Consider the following 20,932-nt stretch of genomic DNA (forward strand, 5'->3'; position numbering starts at 1 on the left):
GGTGATCTTTCAGGATTAACCACTCTCCCCTTGCCTGCCCCTACCTGTGATTTAAAGTCTGGGCTGATTAATCAGGCTGGTATCGGGTCTCTGTTCAGGCGAGACGTTTAGATCAATCACGCCAGCCAAAGGGGAGCGTACAGTGTCTAACAAATGGGAAGCAGAGAATGAGGGAAACGGGGCAGAGAGAGGGGGGAGAGAAAGAGAAAGGGAAAGAGAGAGAGAGATTGAATGGCTTACTCCATGCTCCCAGCCATCAGCAGGAAAAGGTTGTAGATGTGTGAGAAGATGAAGAGGAAGAGGATGGCGCTGAAGAACATGGTCATCCAGGAGCCATGATCCTCGCGGAACATTTTCAGGCGCAGGTATCGACCTAAAAGGAGCATGACAAGGACACTGCTGTCAGTGTGGTTCAAACAGCATGTCAACCGGCAAACATGTGTGCCCAGGAAAATGAAGATGAAAGTAAATAAATTAGTCGCATAGATCAATACTGTCCTAGTGTCAGACATGTGCCCTTTAGGCCATTGAAATTAAGATTAAAGACCACTTTGAGGTGTCACTCCTGCGACACTGGAGTAATTGTCTTTTCCTGACCAATTTCAACAGTCACTATTGTCATCATCAATCCCAACAGAAAAAAAAAAATTCTACAGACACATCACTTCATGCATCCGGTGGGCACGCTGTCAGCCGACTGACGCTCGCTTGTGTTTCATGATGCGAGTTCTGCATGATTAGAGAAATTATTCAAACATTTGTGACCTGTAGTGTTTTTTTTTTCCACACAGATCTGCCTTGGAATCAAATTATGGAGAAATATCTCTCTGGCAGAGCATGAGATTGATTCAGATACGCCGCCCTCTGCACAGAATACATAATCACATGAGCATGTCCTCTGGTGGCGGCACTCAGCAGAACTTGTGAAGACAATGAGGTTTATTATACCACCACCAGCTTCTTCCTCTTCTTGTACCTTTAAAAGACTACAGCTGGTGCCTTTGATGCCTATGTGGCTCGCTCTTAATATAATGCCAGACCAATTTTTATTTAACTGCTCCTCAGGACAAAAAGAAAAATATTTAACTTTAAATAAAAGGTCCGTATCCCCCCCCCCCCCGGAAACAGTGGCATGAAAAAGGATTACAAAGGTGCAGATGACTGAGATGTGAAAAATAATATGTGTGATGCTGGGTATATATGTCATGACACAACAGCTGTCAGAGACCTTGGTCTACCACCAACACAAAAGGAAATTTTGGAGTGTCTGCTATTACCATCATCACTCAGACCTGGGTCGAAACAGATTTGGAAAAAAAAAATAAAACATGACCTGGACACCTCAGAGCGGTCACATTGAGAATTATCTTTGCACAATAATAAATATGCACGATTGCATGCTATTCATAACTTCAGATAATCAAATGTTGAAAACCTAAACAAAGCGTTCCTTCTAATATGTTAACACATATTCTTTCTCAGATTTTTGGGTCTGCAGCTCAGGGCACACTGTCCAAAGGATAAAGAAAACACTGCTCTTTGTAATAAACAGACAACTGTCCTTTTGAAATAAGCCCATTATAAAACCACCAGCCATTGTGCTCGGTCAGATAACATTGTTACAGCTGGCAATAAACATGGCAGCACCGCCGATGTTGATCGTGTTGGTTGGTTTTCAATGTGGTGAGTCCCCGGGACCAAGAAGTGGTGATTTCATTGGGTTTCTGGGAAATGTATAAATCATACAATTAGATCATGGTTTGTCTTGAAGGTTGTGGCAGTGTGTCATGAGGCTCCTATTTGACTGTCTAGGACAGTTCTCAACCTTTTTTCAGTGATGTAAGCCCTGTTGAGTCACCAGTATCTGATTTATTAAACTTTTCTAAACTTCTTAAAGAGACCCCGAGGAGTTTGCTTTTGGTTATACAAGAGTTTCATATTAATGTGGGTGAATCTACGTTTTCGATAAATATATCGTTTTGTCTTTATAGTTATTTTGATATTATTATTTAGTGGTCGACTCGCCCAGAATTTCCGAGTTTCGGTTTCCCGGACGTTTCCCGGAGGGTCATAGAAATAACGCCGCCGGATCGTTGTTTATGGTCGGAATTATCAACTTGAATAGCCCTCTATGATTATAATAAAGATCTGTTTTTAAACCAAATTCATGAACTCATTTACAATGGCAGCTTTAAAACATATTTCTTCCAAATTCAGAATTTTGCTGGCTGTGATTTTGCCTTCTTTGGCACTTGTTTTTCAGCAAAGCTTCAACCACAACTCCATTGTTTGAGTTGGTGGCAGTGATTGACAGGTGATGCCATGTGGCACATGCCAGGTTGGGTCAAACCATCCTGGTATGGAGAAGACTCTGGGTTTTTTAGGATAATGAAACTGAATAGCCTACTGAATATAAAATTCGGTTAATGAATTTACGCTAATATTTTATTGAAATATTGAATTGATGCTATTTCTTTTATAGATATTAAAAAAAAAATCTCACATACCCCCTGGAGTGCCTTCAAGTACCCATACCCCCATTTGAGAACAATTGGCCTAGGATATAGTTTATAACATACTGTAATTTTTTGTTGTACATGTTTAGCCTCTGGGTCCAAGCCAACTCCCTATGATATCTGTGCGACATTGTAGGCTGCGCATGACATCACCCTCTTGTTCACTCCCTCCCTACACCCTCTATAATAGTTTGTTTGCCTCATCTCTGACACCTGTAGGGACACAACAATAGAGAGAGAGATATTGTGAGCAATAAGTAGGGTCGGTGCCATGGTGGCTACATTTTCAATTCCACTTGAATTTGGACTAATAATTGAATGGTAAGAAGGTGGCGACTGGGGAGCCAGCGTGAGACTTGACGAAGCACAAAGAGGACGTTACGCAAACCTATTTTACAGGTGGAGGAGAACCCCATGATGAGGTCCTCTTGAGCTCCTACCAAACCATCAAACGCTTCAAAGCTGTTCCACTGACTGTTAATTAAGAGATCCTGTATGACTAAGCCTGGCTATACACCCCTATTACCACTGCTTTACATATTGCTCACACACACTTCGAGGCTCTCCTTCTGCTTTGTGGTGCCAGAAGCAGCCATCTTCCCAGGAACAACTCTTTGTTTTCCTCTCCTCCGGCTCAGTCAGCGTCCCTTTGAGTTACAGCTCCTCAGAGAGCTCATTGTGTTTGTGTCCACACAAACGCACACATACACACACCGAGTGAGAAAGATAGCGAAGCAGAATGCTCCATTTATTTTCCTATTATGGCCTGGCTGGTTTACTCTCCTACAGTTTTACATGCTGTTCAATCTCAGCTTGCTCACTTTTAGTTTTTTCTTTTTTTCTGTGCACATTAAAACAAAGATGTGGAGATGAAGATCTCTGTTGAGTTAAAGTGCAGCTATAATGAGTGAACCTCCTGTTGCAAGTTTAAATACATGGTACACAAAAGGGATCTCACCTAACAATAGATTTGGAGAATTAGTTGAACTTGCTTTGTTTTTGTATTGTGCGCTTTAGAAATTAGATTAAAAAAAAAAAAACTGAAATATTCCCTTGATGGTAATATTCAACCTCAAAGTTTTGGGAGCTTGAAGCAAAACTAAAGTCTAGTGCGAGGCCACACCATACGTCTTGCTGTGTGGTATTTCAGGGCTCATCACAGATGCATAATTGAATTGACTTGCATGGGTGAACTTAATTGCCTCCAGTGCCAATGAGCCCTGGCTTAGATGTAGGTGCACAGTGTGTATCGGCAGATCTGACTTTTAAAGCAGGATGCCGCGCCAGCAAGCACGGCCGGCCTCTCTCAGCCTATATGGGCCAGATTTAACAAGGGGGTGATTCAAGACTATTCAGCCAAGCCGTTTGAGTCACCACACCTCCCGACAGCCCAGGACCCCGATAAGGAATGATGCATGAGCGCTGCCTCCTGCGAGGCTCAGCCCAGCAGGGGACAACAAAAACAACACATGGACAAAGCAGCTACTCACACAAACCTTTTATACACAGCCTGTGACACACAACACAAGCACAAAACACATAGAGGGAGGAGAGGGACACAATTGCTCTATCTCTATCTCATCTGCTCTGCAAACACACAGTTACATGAACTAAAGCTTTTGTATGAAACAACAGTCTAATTTCAGTTTGAATGCTAAATTACAACATGTACAGTCAGATTCCTCCAATGCTATTTATAACGTTCTGTTTGGGATGAGATCATACCCACCTCTCATCAAGCTGTTTCCATATGGAAATGAAAATCAAACATATAGCCGTGTCTCCATCTAGTGGTGATACCTGAACACACACCACCAGAGTGGCTGACTGGTAAGTGCACTGATATAAAAGATGCAGATAACCACCAGGGCCTCACAGTCAACACAGTGCAGTTATAAAACGTCCCCTCTCTGCTTTCTCTGAGATACTGCATCGGCTTGCTTTTACTTTCACTTTCTCTGGTCTTTAAGAGGACTGTATTTCATCAATCTCACTCATCCTGTGTTATGAGTAAAGCCAACTATGTCCTCTGTATTGAATATTCCAAATCTGTCTGATAGGGGCTAATTTTTAAGTTGCATTTCGGCCCTTTTGGACTAGTATTTTATCGTTTTTAAATTATGTATTGGACTCAAATTGTGTAGCATATTATTTTACCTATGTCTAGGTTGCTTTCTTTGCACTTTTGTGTATATTTTATTGTTTTAGACATTTATTTCCTCTTTGCATTCTATTTATCTTCCTCGCACATTTCCCTTTGTAGCAAGGGCAGAAGGATTTCCTTCAGGATGAATAAAGTTCTATCTATCTATCTATCTATCTATCTATCTATCTATCTATCTATCTATCTATCTATCTATCTATCTATCTATCTATCTATCTATCTATCTATCTATCTTTTTTTAATTGATAGGATAAGAGAGACAGGAAATGGGGAGGCAGAGAGAGGGGGAATGACATGCAGTAAAGGGCCGCCCGATGGGGGATTCGAACCAGGGCCGACTGCAGCGAGGCCTACAGCCTCTGCATATGGGGCACCTGCTCAACCCATTATGCCACATGACGCCCCATAAAATCTGATTTTTAAATGATTTTCAAGAAGCCGACTCGTTTCAAACCTGTTCCTCTAACGTATGGAGTATGCTGCCATTTTCCAGGTAAATCAAATCCCACAATTCACTCCTTATACCAACTGACGGTCAAATTACAATACAGTTATACAGCTCAAATTGTTCAATGGTGCACTGTTGTATATGCTGTCAGACTATACGCAGTTTTAAAAGTAGCCAGACTGCAGCCTAAGCTACATTTCAGCTTTGTAAGTGATTCACAGGGTTAGAGTTCCCTCCAGCCCAACATGTGTGAATAAACCACTAATCCAGTAAAGCTGAACTGTGGTAAAGGCTTACTGAATATACTGTGTATGAGACACGATAAGGCAGCAACACAACACAGAACAGGAAATAGTGCAACATGCATTTCAGCAGGAGAAACTGGGTGGGAAGTGCTTTTTATTCGAATAAATCTCTCAGATTTCACAATGTCTCGGGCAATCTAAGGATTGAAACTGCTGACTGTTGAGGTTATCAGCCTGTTTCTGTCTGATAATGAGATCATATGCAATGATTCTGGGAAGTGCTCAGGTTATAAAGTCTCCAGATTTATAGTAGTAATCCACTTACAGGACAGTAAAAACCAGCAGAGACCATCAGTTAAACACTGGCACATGATGATAAGCAATATGGATCTCAGATGTTTTAACAGTAGTTTGGTTTAATCCTCTGTTTACTGTATCATACACACACATACACACATACACACATGCACACACATACACACACAGTCTCACAGGTGAGGGAGTGCGTTGTGTGTCGACGGCTCGTGACAGATGAGAAGCTCGCAGCTGGTGGAGGAGTGAGGGCGACCTGAGATGTGATCGCCGCCTTCATTCATCATGATCTCCCCATTGAACGAGTCTGACACGACTACAAGGGGTGAGTACCGTCTGAAACTGAAATGATCTCTTTGAGGATTTTTCGTAGGGATTAGACAGTTACAGTATTCTTCAGGGACTGTATTAGTAATCCTTCAAATAATTCATGACATCTTAATGAAATTGAATTTATTAGAGTAATCTATGTATCAATAAATGTATGAATTTCCTGATATGAATGTGGTAAAGATAATGTAATTACTTTCTACATTACATAATAATCTCATACTTTATTAAATAATTACTTATTATAGCTGCTTGAATTAAAAAAAGGTTTTAATAGTAAAATAACATATTAAACTTCATTATATAATAAAGATGTTGCCTGTCCTTCCTCTCAAAAGGCAGACAGGGAGACATGATATAGATTGAGATGTGGTCACAGTAAATTGTTAAGCTCTATTCACCTGAGTGAAAATGAATGTATGATCTCTGATTAAGTGCAAACATGGTCGACGCGATAGATCAACAGCTCCCCGGGTTTCATTGTTCACAGCAGACAGTCAAGCATTTACTTCCTGGACACGCTGGTGATGCTCAGAGACTATGGAGACGGCCACAGTAAATATAGTAGCCCCTTAGAGAGAATGGGTGAACACATCTTACTTTAAGTACTTTCTGCCAGCAGGGCTTACCAGCAGTTCAACAAACTAAGACATCATGCTGCAAGTTATTAAAGTCATGAACAAAATGAAACCTGCTAAAAATAAGTTTAACATTAATGTTATGAGAATTTTATGATTAAAACACTTTGCTGGTATTAGTTTGTATGTTATTACTCTCTGACATAATGAGTTTTTTTTCCCAAAAGACAAGCAAAACAATCATTTACATATGTCAAGTCAATCACAATGAATATGAGCCTGTTATGTGAATAGAGAACTGGCTCATTTCTTCAGGCTTGTTTTAATCTGCTGCTTATCTAACAGGATAATGAATTAAGCACCAGCAGATTCCAATTAAGAAAAGTATTCATGGGTCTCTGTGTGTGACTGAACACTGGCTGTTCTTTGTTGTCGCGTTGCTTTTGGACCAAATCCCTACCTGAGAGTTCAAGCATCATAAATCGAATAGGAGCTTGTCTCGAATTTTAAAATTGGCCATTTTACCCTCCACCAAGGAACATTTTTAAGTCACAGATAGTACCACTTAGCATGTGAGTACTGTTGTGTAATGTCATTTGTGGCTCCGAAAGAGCTTTTTCCTGTCTGAGAAAATTAGTGTCATCAGAGCAATCTCAGCTTGGTGTTTGAGACTACTTTTTCTCCAGTGAGCTTGCTTTGTATTATGAACTACGGGTGTGGAGTCTGAAAGATTAAAGCATTTACCGGTCAGGTAAAGGTTAAGGAAACTATCCAGCTCCATTACTGGAAGTCAACTCTTTGTTTTGTTTTGTTTTCTAGGTTGACCCATGCAAGAGCCCAAAAGGTCAATCCAACAAGATACTTTTTGGTGCCTATAGAGGATTTATTCTGAATCACTTTGGTTGTCTTCTTTGTTTTCTATACTTGAAGCACCATGAAGGGCAATGCCACTTACTGTACTTTGGTTTATGGCCAAACACCTGCAAACCTATTGATACTCCCATCATGTACTTTGTGTTCACTACTAATTAAAGTGGAACTATGTAAATCCGGTTGCTTTTCTGTTGTTTTGTTAACCTTCTTCCTGGCCATGTGCATTTGTTTACAACGAAGCCGTCCAGAAAGCAAAAGAAAAGAGCAATAGATAACGTTAACTATCAAATGTGATGTTATGACGTGTATAATTGTGTAGTTTAATCCGTCATAAACAAGAGATTACGCGTTACGGGGCGTGTTTGTGTTGCGGTGCCGCAGAGACGAGATCTGGGACATTGGGGCAGTGGGCCCGATCCTGCAAGGTTGGTTTTCAGCCAAGAGACGCAATCCTCCATTCTTCCTCGTAACAAGTTAAGCGACCATCACAATTGCTTCAAACTTGTTTAATTAAGGTAAAAATGTAGCACAGTTCCTCTTTAACTACCGTTAACATGCTAACTCAAAACCAAGAGGATGGCATAAATGATATGTATGTGCATGTTAGGACAGACACTGTGAGGATGTTAAAGGTAAAGGTAAATCAGTCATCAGTTCTCATACTGTGTGAATGATAATAGATCCAGAATCCAAACTAACTATTTCTGTTCTTCAAATTCCAGAGGTTCTCCTGGAGTATCTGAACCAGTCAACAGTATTCTGCAGCCAGTTTAAGAACGGCCAGTGGTACTGCTATATTCTACTGGTACTCTTCATCTTGGCCCTTCCTGTGGGGATCTTGGGAAACATAGCGGCTGTGATCAACTACAGCTGCTTCAGGAAAACCTCCAGCACCAACAACATTTTCCTGTTGAACCTGGCCCTGTGCGACTCGGCCTGGATCCTTACCCTGCCGTTCACCCTCTACTTCACCCTCCAGAGGCCGTACCTTCAGGACATACAGATCTTCTGCCAGTTCAAGAAGATCTCCTTCAACATCAACATATACGGAAGCATCCTCTTTCTCACTCTGATCAGTTTTGATCGCTACGTGGGGACGGTGCACCCCATCAGCTCTCTGCGGTGGTGGGATGCGGGTAAAGCCAAGCTGTGCTCGGTCTGCGCCTGGGTTGTGCTCATCCTCGGCTCCGTCCCGGACATATTTGTAACTTTCGCAATTCAGCGACCGGAAAATGTGACTGTGTGCATGGACCACATCCAAGGTCCATTCATCTACGTCAAGACAATAACTATTATCAGAACAGTAGTGGGCTTCCTGCTACCATTCAGCATCATGCTGGCTTTTTACATCATGACGGTGCGTGTTCTGAAACGCCTCCCGAGGGGCAGCAGGAGGCACAGAGGAGCGGGAGGGAAGCCTCTGCGGCTCATCACCGCCGCCCTGCTCGTCTTTGTGGTCTCCTTCACGCCCTACCACATCATGGTCATCACTTTGGTGTTCATGAGGATCCATAACCAGGTCACACCATCGAACACCAACGTCCTCTACGCCTCCTATGAGTTCTTTGAAGCCATGTGCAGCGTAAGCAGCTGCCTGGACCCGGTGCTGTATATCATGGCTAGTGAGCAGTTCCAGAGGAAGCTGCTGGCCTTGAGGAGAGACCGATACAGGAGGCTGTGCTGCAGAGCAAGCAGGAGGGTCGGGGTAATGCGGTGATTGAGTGGAGCCAAAGCATTTTCTTTTTTGGGGCTCGTTATCTCAAATTGCCTTGGCTGGAACACTTTTACACATGTGCCAGTGACAGATGTTGATGGTACAACTACCTTGGCCTAAAGTACAGTACATAAATTCCCCAATACTGGAGCTGGAATGAAAAAGGAAACTTATTTTATTAATTAATAAAATTTATATTTTACTAAAATATATTTGTCCTGTTGACGTGATGCCATAAAACTTTGTGTCCTGAGAGTAATAAAAACCTGCGATGTTCTCATCCTCAATCATATGGACAGTTGTACATGATAAAGTCATGGTGAGTAGGTAACACTTTACAATAAGGGTCCCTTAATTAACATTAGTTAGTACATTATTAAGCATTAATTAACTGTTTACAGATATATTAACAATCATTATTATGTATTACTTAGGAAACACACTACTTAATGTAGCCTATTAGTAAGCAGTTAATTAATGTTTACTATGCACAGTTAGTTAATAAATTATTAAGTAATAATAAAAGTTGAATAATGTAATTAGTTATCATTATGTATGCATTAATCAGCATTAATTAACACATTAGTTTATATATTAATGCTTAATAATGTACTAACTGACTTTAATTAAGGGACCCTTATTGTAAAGTACAGGACAGCAGACAGTGATGTCACGAGGGGATCAGAAATTGTAAAAAGAAAAAAAAAAGTATTATAACACATCTTAAATTATTCGTTTTATATCATATAGTACATATATTATTCAATCAACAGTCCTAAAACAGACAAATCCATTCTACAAAAGCATAAAACAGGAAAACATCACATCACTATCTTTCCAAAACATGTTGCTAGACGTAGCGATTTGCTCAGACGCACACAAACAGGTTACAAATGAACAGGTGCAGAAACATAACGAATGGATGAGTGCTCTGTACACAGTATCAGTTCAGGTCTGACTTCTGATTTACTCTGCACCTGTGTCATCATAACAGAAAAGCAAATGGAAACATCAACCTGTTGTTTATTTGCCGTGCTGGTTGTGCTGCTGTTAACAATCTTATGAAAACACTCAGTCATCACCTCCTGTTTCAATATTTTGACTGATTTCCAGTGAACTGGACACTGTTAATGGAAAATACGGTTACAATGAACAATGAGTGAAGTGAAAAACAAAAACATGCCTTATTCTGCCTACATATTAAGCAATGCCATCGTTTCCATATTGATTCTTGAACTATAGATAGGGCTTTCTTCTGATCCCACTCACTGCCCTTTGTACTCAAGTCATCAGTTTGCTCACAGTATGTCCTCACTGCAAGGCAGCCTTGTTCTTTTTCTGAATACTTTCCTCTATCTTATGTTCCAATACACAGGTTTATTGTGTCCTGTTTTGATAGCCAGCATCAGGGCAAACATCCCGTCTTCCTGAGGGATCTTAATGAACATTCTCCCCTAAGAGAAACCCCAGAGTCTGAGCTGTGCTGTAGCACATTGCATGGATCTTAGCGTGTACACCCTGGCATCCCCCATCTATCACGCATGTGCTAGGCCACAGCATCACTGGTGGGTTTGGGAATAGTCATGACAACGGCAACTAGTGCCCCCTGAGATGAACTCTTCTGTAACTAAGAGTCTGGGTAATAAATCAGAGGTGGGAAGTGACAACAAGAGCTCCGTCCACGGGGAGACTGCCACACAACACAGAGAGCTGGCTACTGGGCCACGCTACCTGTTCCCGTAAAGCAGCCTGATAGATGGTTTCATTCTGTTATTTATGGCTTGGCTCCAGACCAAAGGAGTCATACATTTCAGGTAAATAAGCAATTTCCTTTTGGCTGGTTTCCTTTGTTTGCTAGCCCTCGTCATTATTGCTGTGCGTCTTTGTCTCCTGCTGTGCAAACACTTTTGTGTTCTTATCCTATACTGCGAGAACACGGACACGAAGTTCACTGCACGAATAAAGCACATTAATAACGTCTTTGTCACGGTGAAAATGTATCTGTGGGTTTAGAAATTGTTACAGTGTATTTTGGGGGTAAATGTTAATGGTTTTTTATGTTGCACTTTTTGTTGAATTGGAGGGCGAATGAAAAGAACAAAACTGCAGTAACTCACATCATTATGGCCGATATCATAAGACTGGTATATGATCACTGAATAATAAATTAACAAACAAAAGCAAACAGTTGCTTTAATGCATCTACCAGACATGGAGCGGCTATTTGTGTCCAATGCTTTTGGCTCCCGCTATATAATCTGTGTTTTTAGCTGCTACATGTCCAACTATTTTCAGAAGCTGGTTGCTAATGCTGTGTCTGCTGTCTGATGCTGGGTAAGCACAAGCACAGAGGGTATACCAGAGTTTCTCCACTGAAAATAGCTGCCTGCTGCCTGGAATAAGGTCAGTGAAAGTGGTGAGTGAGAGTGTTGTCGGCTATAAAACCCAAACAATAAGCTAAACAATGTTAAATAATGCTCTAAGGAGACATTCAAATGATAATATCACACAGAGATCATCATAATACCACATTAGACAAGAAACACAAACATTACATGGTGCAAGTGTTTATGGTTTTGAATCCCAGACAGTACAGCCTCACATAAATGCTTCATGCTGCACTAAAGTGCATCAAACACACTGACTTCCAAGAGATAGCAGCTTTAAACTGCAAGACAGAGGTGCTACAAAGTCAGACTGCAGGGGTACAGCAGTGCTCTGACACATGTATTATTTAAAGAGGCAGGGGGCAGCCTCTGAGGCCGGCTAACTGAGACGGGGGCTGGACTGATGGAGAGAGTGTAATACAGCTCTACAGGGCACCATAAGTTTGTTGAAGGCTCGATAGCCATGAAGCCTCATGATTATGAGTGGGCTTTTTATGGATTACACTCTGCAGAGGCCAGAACACAGTCACTGACAGTCAGGCATAGATATAACTGATGCCAATATAACTTGATCCGTCAACTGATCGATGAACTGACCATCAAGTTCATTTCCACTACTCTGATTATTGAGAGTTTATGGAATAAAACTGCAGAGCATTCTTAAACTGTAACTTTTCAAATGTGATGATTTGTTTTCCTGGAAACTATGGCTGTTATTCAGGATCTTCTGATATTCTATAGACTAAACAACAACAAAACAACTAATTACTAAAAACAACTGTTGCAGCAGAAGCAGATTGCAACATTATTGACTGAAAATATGAATAATATACACAAATCTGTGCAAAATTATCAAAACATGGATGCATGGTACATTAGCTTTTTGAACCTTGATGCAAATCACACATGTACACTTTAAAGGGATAGTTCAACATTTTGGTAAATCGGCCCATTGCCATAATCCCTATAGTCATAGCAGTAGGTTTGTTACCTTTATTTGCCGGTTTGCCTCGAAAACAACAGCGTCCCGTTATTATCTCATCACAACTTGTCCGTGAGAGCGTTTTGGAGTTGTTGGATTGTGTATTTGATGAGTTTGATGAGGGAAACCCCATGAGCCAATGAGCCTCCATAGCGTAGCTCTGAGCACCTCACAGCTCTGCTCCGCCGTTCTAAAAATAGCTTGCACCGTCAATTAAAAGTAACAAACCTACTGCTATGACTATAGGCACTATGGCAATGGGCCAATTTGCCAAAATGTTGAACTATCCCTTTAACCTGCAGCTAAACACTATTTTGACTATCAAACAAATTTGTTTTTGATCAATCAACATTTGGTATCTGATATGTCAAAGAAATATTAACAAATGCACCTCAGGTGACATCTAGAAAGTGTTAATGCAACAACAGAACAAGTTACAGTAAGACAGAGAAACTGATCATTTCTAATTGATAAATGACCTGAACCATAAATCCATTATGATAATTGCTGCTGAATCATTTCCTGATAATAACTCAAACGACAAATCGTTTCAGAGACGTTAATTCACTTTTAATAGCCACACATTATCTCAAACACACAAACAATAAAACACCTCAAGCACACACACACACACACACACACACATGAAGCATGCAGAGAGCCCCAATCCTGCCACCCACCCATCCACTCCCACACACACACACACACACACTTCTCTTTAACCCGCAGCACAGTGTGGTACATAAGCCATCTCAGCCTATGCGTGGCACAGTAATAACATATGACAGAACCCAGATGGCATCCTGCAGGCTACAATCATCAAGATCAGGGAAAGGGGACGAGAGGCACTCCAACAACAGAGCAGCCAGTGACATGTCTTTCACATTTTAACACACAAAGATACATACACATTACACATACACACACAGCTCAGCAAAAGGGTGCTAACAGTTCAGTGAAACGGGTTTTCACATTACTGTCACCTTCTCTTGTGCCGTTCAGACAGCTCTGGGGCCTTGAGTGACTCAACCAAGTGGAGATGAGCGTGGTCAGTGTTTGATTGAATGTAAGTGCAGGTAATAACATGTAAAGCAGGGTCTAATCCGGTCAGGACGGCGCTCCACACGACTTAAAATTACCCTTCAATTTACCTTTTAGAATCCGAAAAGCCTTAGAGAGAGATAGGTGAATACATTATGCTAATCTAGGGAGTGAAACAGCATGAGAGAGAAATGAGAGGCCGTTTCACTTCTCCCATTAAGGAGATGGGCAGTGAAAAAGTCGTTAACTGCAAAGGCAGGCCCGTCATATAAATCTTTAGTGATGTGGTGCTGCATTACTGTGGAGGGAAAAACTACTGTAGTTGTGTGTGAGGCATTTTGTTAAATATTACATAACTTACACAGATGCCTGGGTTAAGCCTGGCCAAAAACTTACACTGCAAAAACTCAAAATCTTACCAAGAATATTTGTCTTATTTCTAGTCAAAATGTCATTTCTAGTTAAAACAAATCTAATTCTACTTAAAATAAGACTCATCACATTAAAAGTAGCTCATTTTTAGACACTTTTTACTTCTTTCAAGCATATTTTCACTTCAAATAAGTAGAATAGTAATAATCTGATAGTGGAGCAAGTTTTTCTTTCTTATTACAAGCACAAAAAAACTTGGTTTCACTGGCATTTTTCTACTTATTTCAATTGAAAATCTATTTGAAACAAGTGAAAATTATCTGAAAACAAGTTCATTTTTAGGTGATGAGTCTTATTTTAAGTGGAAAGAGATTCATTTTGACTAAAAATGAGACATTTTGACAAGAAATAAGACAAATATTCTTGGAAAGATTTTGAGTTTTTGCAGTGTACTAAACAAAAAATTCAAAGGAACACTTTCACTTCATTTGCTTTCTTGTTAAGAGTTAGATGAGAGCGTCAATACCGTTCTATCCAAAGGTAAATTAATCTGTCACTGATGAACTTGTTAAGGCTTGTTTTTTGTATTGTACTGTATTATTTTATAATAATATAATATTTGTGGTTTATTTGTTTTTATGCAGATTTAACAGATAAGATATTGAAGCCAGGATGTCTGATTCTGTTTCCAGTCTGTGCTAAGTGCTACCCACTGCAGCTTCACCAGAGACAGGCATGACAGTTGTATTGATCTTCTCATCTAACTCTCGACGATTAAATGAATGGCTGTATTTGCCAAAATGTATTGAACGGCGCTGGATCTGCCTCTCATTAGATCTGCGGCGTCTTATTTGCTTCAACACGGGGCTCGTGGATGTTGTACTGTCAAGGTTTAAGCTTCCCCTGTCGTCAGTTTCCCCTTGACTACAGAGCAGATCGACATCTGCCAACTTCAATCAATGGCTTTTTCAAAATCTGTCTCAAGATCCATCTCTTTAAGTCTGTGTCCTCTGTGTGTGCGCCCATGTGAGACAAAGCTTGTGCTTTTACTTGTGAATTAATGACTTGTCTTGCAGCCTCACTTTCAGACTAATGACTGAGTCGACTAATCTTTATTGTATGAGAAGCCAAGAGGCTTATACATTTATATGCAGAGTGTGGAAAAGCAAAAAAAAGGACACTTTTTTGTGATTCCATTGTGGTTACAGCTAAGTTGTAACCACATCCAAATGTGTATCCACTAAAAGCGACAGAATAAAACACATTTTAATTGAAATTCTCAGTTTGTAATCTTTTGAGAGTGAAAATAGCTACGAAACACCACAAAGTCCTTGACCACCGCCGTCCCAAAGGAGCCTCTGTCTTAAAATTTAAAAAAGGTGGCTTAATCTAATCCGTGGCTGAACGCAAAACAAACCACATTCAAAGTGAAATAGACAGCTCACAAACCCAGTGTGACCTAAGATTTAATACAAATGCATAATGACAGCCAGTCTCCCTCTGAATGACCAGAAGTCATTGGCTACCGCCCACTCGATTATAGAGAGCACACATAGCCTTGAGTGGCTGAACGGAATAACATAGGTTGTTCCTTGAACCTCAAATGTAGTCTTAAATCACATAGTCTGTCACAAGCTATTCATCTTCTGGAGTTTATTCTATTTTCCTCCAACAGAGTCAAACGGAGAACACTGTGCACCTCTGCCTACGCTAAATAGCAACACGATTGAAAAACATTACTGAATAATACAGGGAATGGCAAAGATTCTGTTATGCGGCAACAGGATTATTATTTGTGTGGGTTTCTGAGGGGGCAAAGTGAAAGTCACATATTGTGGCACTTATACAGGAAGAAAGAAAACGCTAATCACCAGAGGAAGGAGGTGGAGGTGAAATCCTCTACAAAATGTTTAGATGTTCTGGGCTGCCATAAAAAATGATGCAGTGGAGGCGTCAGCTTTCGAAAAACAATGGCATTCCCCGGGTTTGCGACAAATGCATATGAAGTTAAGCTCGACTGCATGCAGCATGAAGCTAGAAAATCATTCCAGTTACGCAATGTATCACATCTATAAAACAGTAGCACAAAACACACTCTCAAAATGGGACTCCAGAAAACCCAGCAGCCGCAGACTGTGATTCCAAAGTGTTTTTTTTTTCAGGCACTAAAGCCTTTGCATGGATGGACTGTGCTCCTATTCAGAAGTGTTCCCACCGCCTGCCTACATGTGAGGGAGCAGAGGAGACATGCTGATGAAGATCTGCAGGGCTTTAGTAGAGACATGATACCCAGTAGGTGGGCCATGTGTGACAAATCTATAATAGATGATAATTTTTTACACAGGCCCTCGTTCCATACTACAGCTCTTATGCTCTACCTGGGTTGTGATTACGTAAGTGCTTTACTGAGATGTTGTGCAGAATGCTATTTGCCTCTCTAGCTCTCTACATCAGCCACACACACACACACACACACACACACACACACACACACACACACAACCAGTACACGCTCCCACACACAGAAACACAAACCATCTGTTTGAGGCCTGTTAAAGTGCATTAGTTGTACCTGGCTGCAGGACGAGCTGCACTCTGTCTCTGTTGATACCCTCCAGTTGATATAGCTAAGTGTGCAGGCCCATGGTCCACATGGACTGGGCCGTATGGTGTAAATCTCACTGTCTAAAGTTCATGTGATGAAGCACCTACTTTCTGAGTCATGTAAATGTTGGTTAAGTAACAGTGAGGCTATACAGGTTGAACGGTGCACTCTGTACCACATGTGAGACTATAAACACGTATGTGAAAATTTTAAATTACCTAAATTACTCAATCAGTGTGTCACTTAGCCCCACTGTGGTCCATTCCCAAGTGAAACAAAATACAAAACTATCTGAGATGAAGTGACTGTTTGAGTTTACAGAACTACAAGATTTTATTCTGATAAGACTCCTGATGTTGTAGCCAACGAACATCTAATAGTTCACTTCACATGTGGAGGATATTGAGATACCTTGATGTGAACATAATATTTTCACAAGTCATTTCTGAAAGTTATTATTTAAAGAGATAGGCAATTTGGCCGATTGCCATAATCCCTATAGTCATAGCAGTAGGTTCGTATTTGTCGGTGCAAGCTATTTTTAGAACGGCGGAGCAGAGCCACGAGCTGCTCAGAGCTACGCTACCGAGGCTCATGGGATTTCTTGGTTTCCCTCATCAAACTCATCAAATACACAATCCAACAACTCCAAAACTCTCTGGTGGACAAGTTGTGACCTGCACATTCACCAATATGAGATAATAACGGAACATTATGAGACTGAGTTGTTTTCAAGATAAATACAGAGACTGTTTGCTGAAAAACTGTCCCTGAAGGCAACGCACAACAGCGGTTTTGCATGAATTTACCTCTAAAACGACTCCGTCTCATAACGTCCCGTTATTATGTCACGTGAAATGTGATTTGCATGTGTTTAACATTACTCATAGCTTGTGATTACTGATACTGAAAACAAAACAGGTCACAGAACACACCCTCTACCACAGCTACTTGTGATACTGCCATCTAAACTCGAGTCAAACACAAACATCTGCAGACTGTTACATCCAATATTCAGATCTTGACGTTTGAGATGAACGGCTGTCAGATTATATAAACTCTCAATACTTCAAGAGTGGAAACAACTTTCTGTTGTTGCAAAAACTGCACAAAGTTACTAATCCAGTGAGTGTGGGTGGTTTGTGCTTCTCACCTCCAGTAGGATTTAGTTGCCTTCTAACCAGAGACACAAAGACATGACAAGATTAGCTTCTTCAGCAACATCTCTAAACACAGGGGATCAGGGGAGACTGATTGAGAGTCAACTCAAATGGTTTCATATACATCTCCATATAACTTGGGTCTTGGTTGCCAGGCAACCAGTGGGAACTCTGGGAAGTCATTGCACCGAACCAAGAAATCGTTACGGCACCCAGCTCCCCATAACAATCTCGCTGCTGTCCTCGTTCTGAGAACATCAGCAATGTAGGTTGTCTTGCAACTTTCAAAACAACACTCTGATGTATTCTGTTTTCAAGAGGATGTAGGGGAATTTTCACATTGTGTACATAAAAACGATGGCGTATTGTATTTCAGAGCCATCTTTATTTACAGCATATCAAATGGACTTCTCCATCTCAGACCTAGAAATCTCCAAAGATCCCACACAGTATCAAGTTGCTGACCCCACAAACTTTGTCACAGATCCTAAGTAAGGAAACAGTAATTCAATGGAACGATTGCAACTTGAGCAGATGGAACAGCTGGTAATATCAGATCCACTAAGTGTCCTCCATGTACAGGAAAACACAGTCCTCAGAGCCATTTCCCATTTCCCCCGTGGTGAAGATTCAGTATTTGCAGAAAGTATCATGTCATCATGCACTCTTGGCTTTCTATTTATGCCCCGAGAAGATGACTCCCCCCCTCCTCCTCCTCCCACCACCATGTCCCCCAATTATAGTCATTAATGGTTCATGCTTAGAAGATAAGACAGGGTGGCCAATAATAACCAGGCATAAGTGAGTTGTTAAGAAATTACACATGTGAGTTGAATAGGAAGCCTTGCTAACTGCTATTACAGGTTAAACAAATGAGGAGCTGATGGGATTAGCACTTCAGCCTTGTGAGGGCAGAGTGAAAAGTAGAGAGTCAAGGTGGCAAGAGAGCGACAGGAGAGAGAAAAGGTCGATGTTGTGAGAAGAGGTGAGAAAATGGCAAGTGGGTGAAAAAGAAGAGGAAATGTACCGAGGAGGTGTGAGAGGTGAAGGAAGTGAGCAGCACTGACTAAATGATGAAGCATACAGAGATGATGGATGGCGTGCTGCAGGGATTCTTATAATATGTCATCACAGGAAATGCACAGGTCTAAGTTATTTAAAGCCCCAGTATGTAACTTATTTGGCTTTTTATTAGCAAAAATCAAATATTGCTTTCATAAATACGTATTTCACTGAAGTCGAAGCACACCGGCATACAAATGAAAGCTTTCTCGTACCTTAGAATGAGTTGTTACAAGTGGTTACAAATACATGGTGGGCGACGCACCGAACCCAGGCTGCCATGTTGCATCGCCATTTTTTACGTTCAGTGGCAGCATGACCGTAGGTAACCATAGAAACTCACCGGAGCTGTCGGCTCGGGGAGACAATTTTCCAGGTAGCGCCTGTTAAAACTGTCACCACTGTGTAGTGTGAGGAAGGACGGAGGCACTGATGTTGCATTCAGGTGCATTCAGGCAGACGGCCGTCGGCAAACCGACCGGATGTCATTTTACTCGACGAGAGAAAGACAGTAAAATGTGGGTCAGGTAAACAATATGACGAATATAATATGACGAATCACCATGACAACATATTGTCACACCTGTATTGTTTTGCCTTGTGCTGTACTTGTTTACATAGATGCTTGTTTATCCTGTTACATGCAGCGTCTGTTGACTGTCTGACTTCTGCCCGATTTCACGTGAATGCAACATCAAGAATACGTTATGCAACCGCACCGTAATATCTACACATGATACCTTTAACATTATGTAACATGCAAGTTCTGATATCCAGAACATACATGTGTGGTTTTCTGTACTAAAACTGATCACGAATAGTATAGAATCAGGAATCAGGCTTCAATGTCTAGCTATGAACCACAGACTCTCTTCTGATTGGCTGTATTCCTCATGATTCTCAACCAGGCTAAACACAGATTGCAGCCTACTGTAGATTGGTAAATTGCACAGGCGCAACGGCACAAATGCCGATGTTCAGTCAGCAGTCGGTCAAATATGGACTACAGACAGTGCTACCGACGGATTTGGTGAGGAACTATGCAGTGGCCTTCTGGACCTTGTTGTGGAACTCATCCCTGGGTCACCTAGCAGCGTCTCTGAGACTTTCCCTGGTGTTGTAACATCAAGTTTCTCTAGACTCCCTTGGGCTGCTACACCCTCTGGATTGGTACAGTGCTTGTGTGTGTTGAGGCCAGGGAGTCAGAGACCGATGGGGAAGTTGGTGATGGGGCAGCTGTTGGTATTGAATGGGATTGAGGAGGATTGATATTTGATAAAACAGGAAGGTTGGACATGGTTGGATGTTGGGTCCAGGGGGGCTGTTCTGGCACTATCATCACACATTTACAGGTCAGGTGGCGCCTTTACTTTCAATAAAATAGGATTTTTAATAATAGACATTGGTCTCTTGCATGGCTTAGTGGGACACTTGAGTTGAACTCAGATAATCATCACCGTTATTACGCATGCTTTTAACACCACGATAACTCCTAACAGGCCACTTTCACTGCAGACAACTTGATCTGCCAGAGCAGGAAAAGCACAGGTGGAACTAATACAGTTAACAACAGCTCTGCTCCATTTAAGAGTCCCCAGGCTAATGAGCATTCAAACAGGATAAAGATCATATTGGAGCTAATATATCTCTAATGTATAGAACCGACCGACTGTGACATCCTCCAATAACAGACTAGCTTTTGCTGCAACCTCACCCATCTACTTGGACCCTACGCGAAAAGTATTTATTTATTTATTTTCTAATTAAATCACCAAACATTCACCAGTTTCTGCTGAGCTTGCACTTTGTGATAGAATTTATTTTAGGTTTTCAACTGTTGGTCAAAAACAAACACCTAGATATTGTCGTTCTGGGCTTTATAAAAACAGTAACGTGCATTTTACCCGATGTTTCATCTATTTTATCAACCAATGGGCAGATGGAGAAAATGATCCTTAACTGAAGCCTACTTCAATCAGACAGAAACAAAAAAAAAACAGAAGAGATCAGCAAATACTGTTTGACCCAGATCTGATGATGAGTGTGAAGAGCGTCAGAGAAGAGTTAAAATGAAAGGATGGATGCAGGCGGACAGATACTAAGATTACATCTGATTACATTACCATTCACAAAAAAATGGAAT

General features: G+C 41.1%; 2 protein-coding genes across 3 annotated transcripts in view; one reads left to right on the top strand and one right to left on the bottom strand.

Annotated features, from left to right (window-relative positions):
• Positions 1 to 20,932, bottom strand: part of tmem117 (transmembrane protein 117) — a 49,513-nt gene that overhangs the window by 26,223 nt on the left and 2,358 nt on the right. For both annotated transcript variants that reach the window (XM_085778704.1, XM_085778706.1), the window contains exon 3: positions 241 to 373. In XM_085778704.1, the coding sequence (XP_085634830.1) occupies positions 241 to 373 (133 nt within the window). The remainder of the gene's footprint in view (positions 1 to 240; positions 374 to 20,932) is intronic.
• Positions 8,137 to 9,311, top strand: LOC146985619 (P2Y purinoceptor 1-like). Its single transcript, XM_085780336.1, has one exon. It carries the CDS (start codon positions 8,137 to 8,139, stop codon positions 9,181 to 9,183), a length of 1,047 nt encoding a protein of 348 aa, XP_085636462.1. The 3' UTR covers positions 9,184 to 9,311.

This window comes from Trachurus japonicus, chromosome 6 (genome assembly GCF_045865225.1).
Source record: "Trachurus japonicus isolate A0001 chromosome 6, Traja_1.0".
NCBI classification, from domain to species: domain Eukaryota; kingdom Metazoa; phylum Chordata; class Actinopteri; order Carangiformes; family Carangidae; genus Trachurus; species Trachurus japonicus.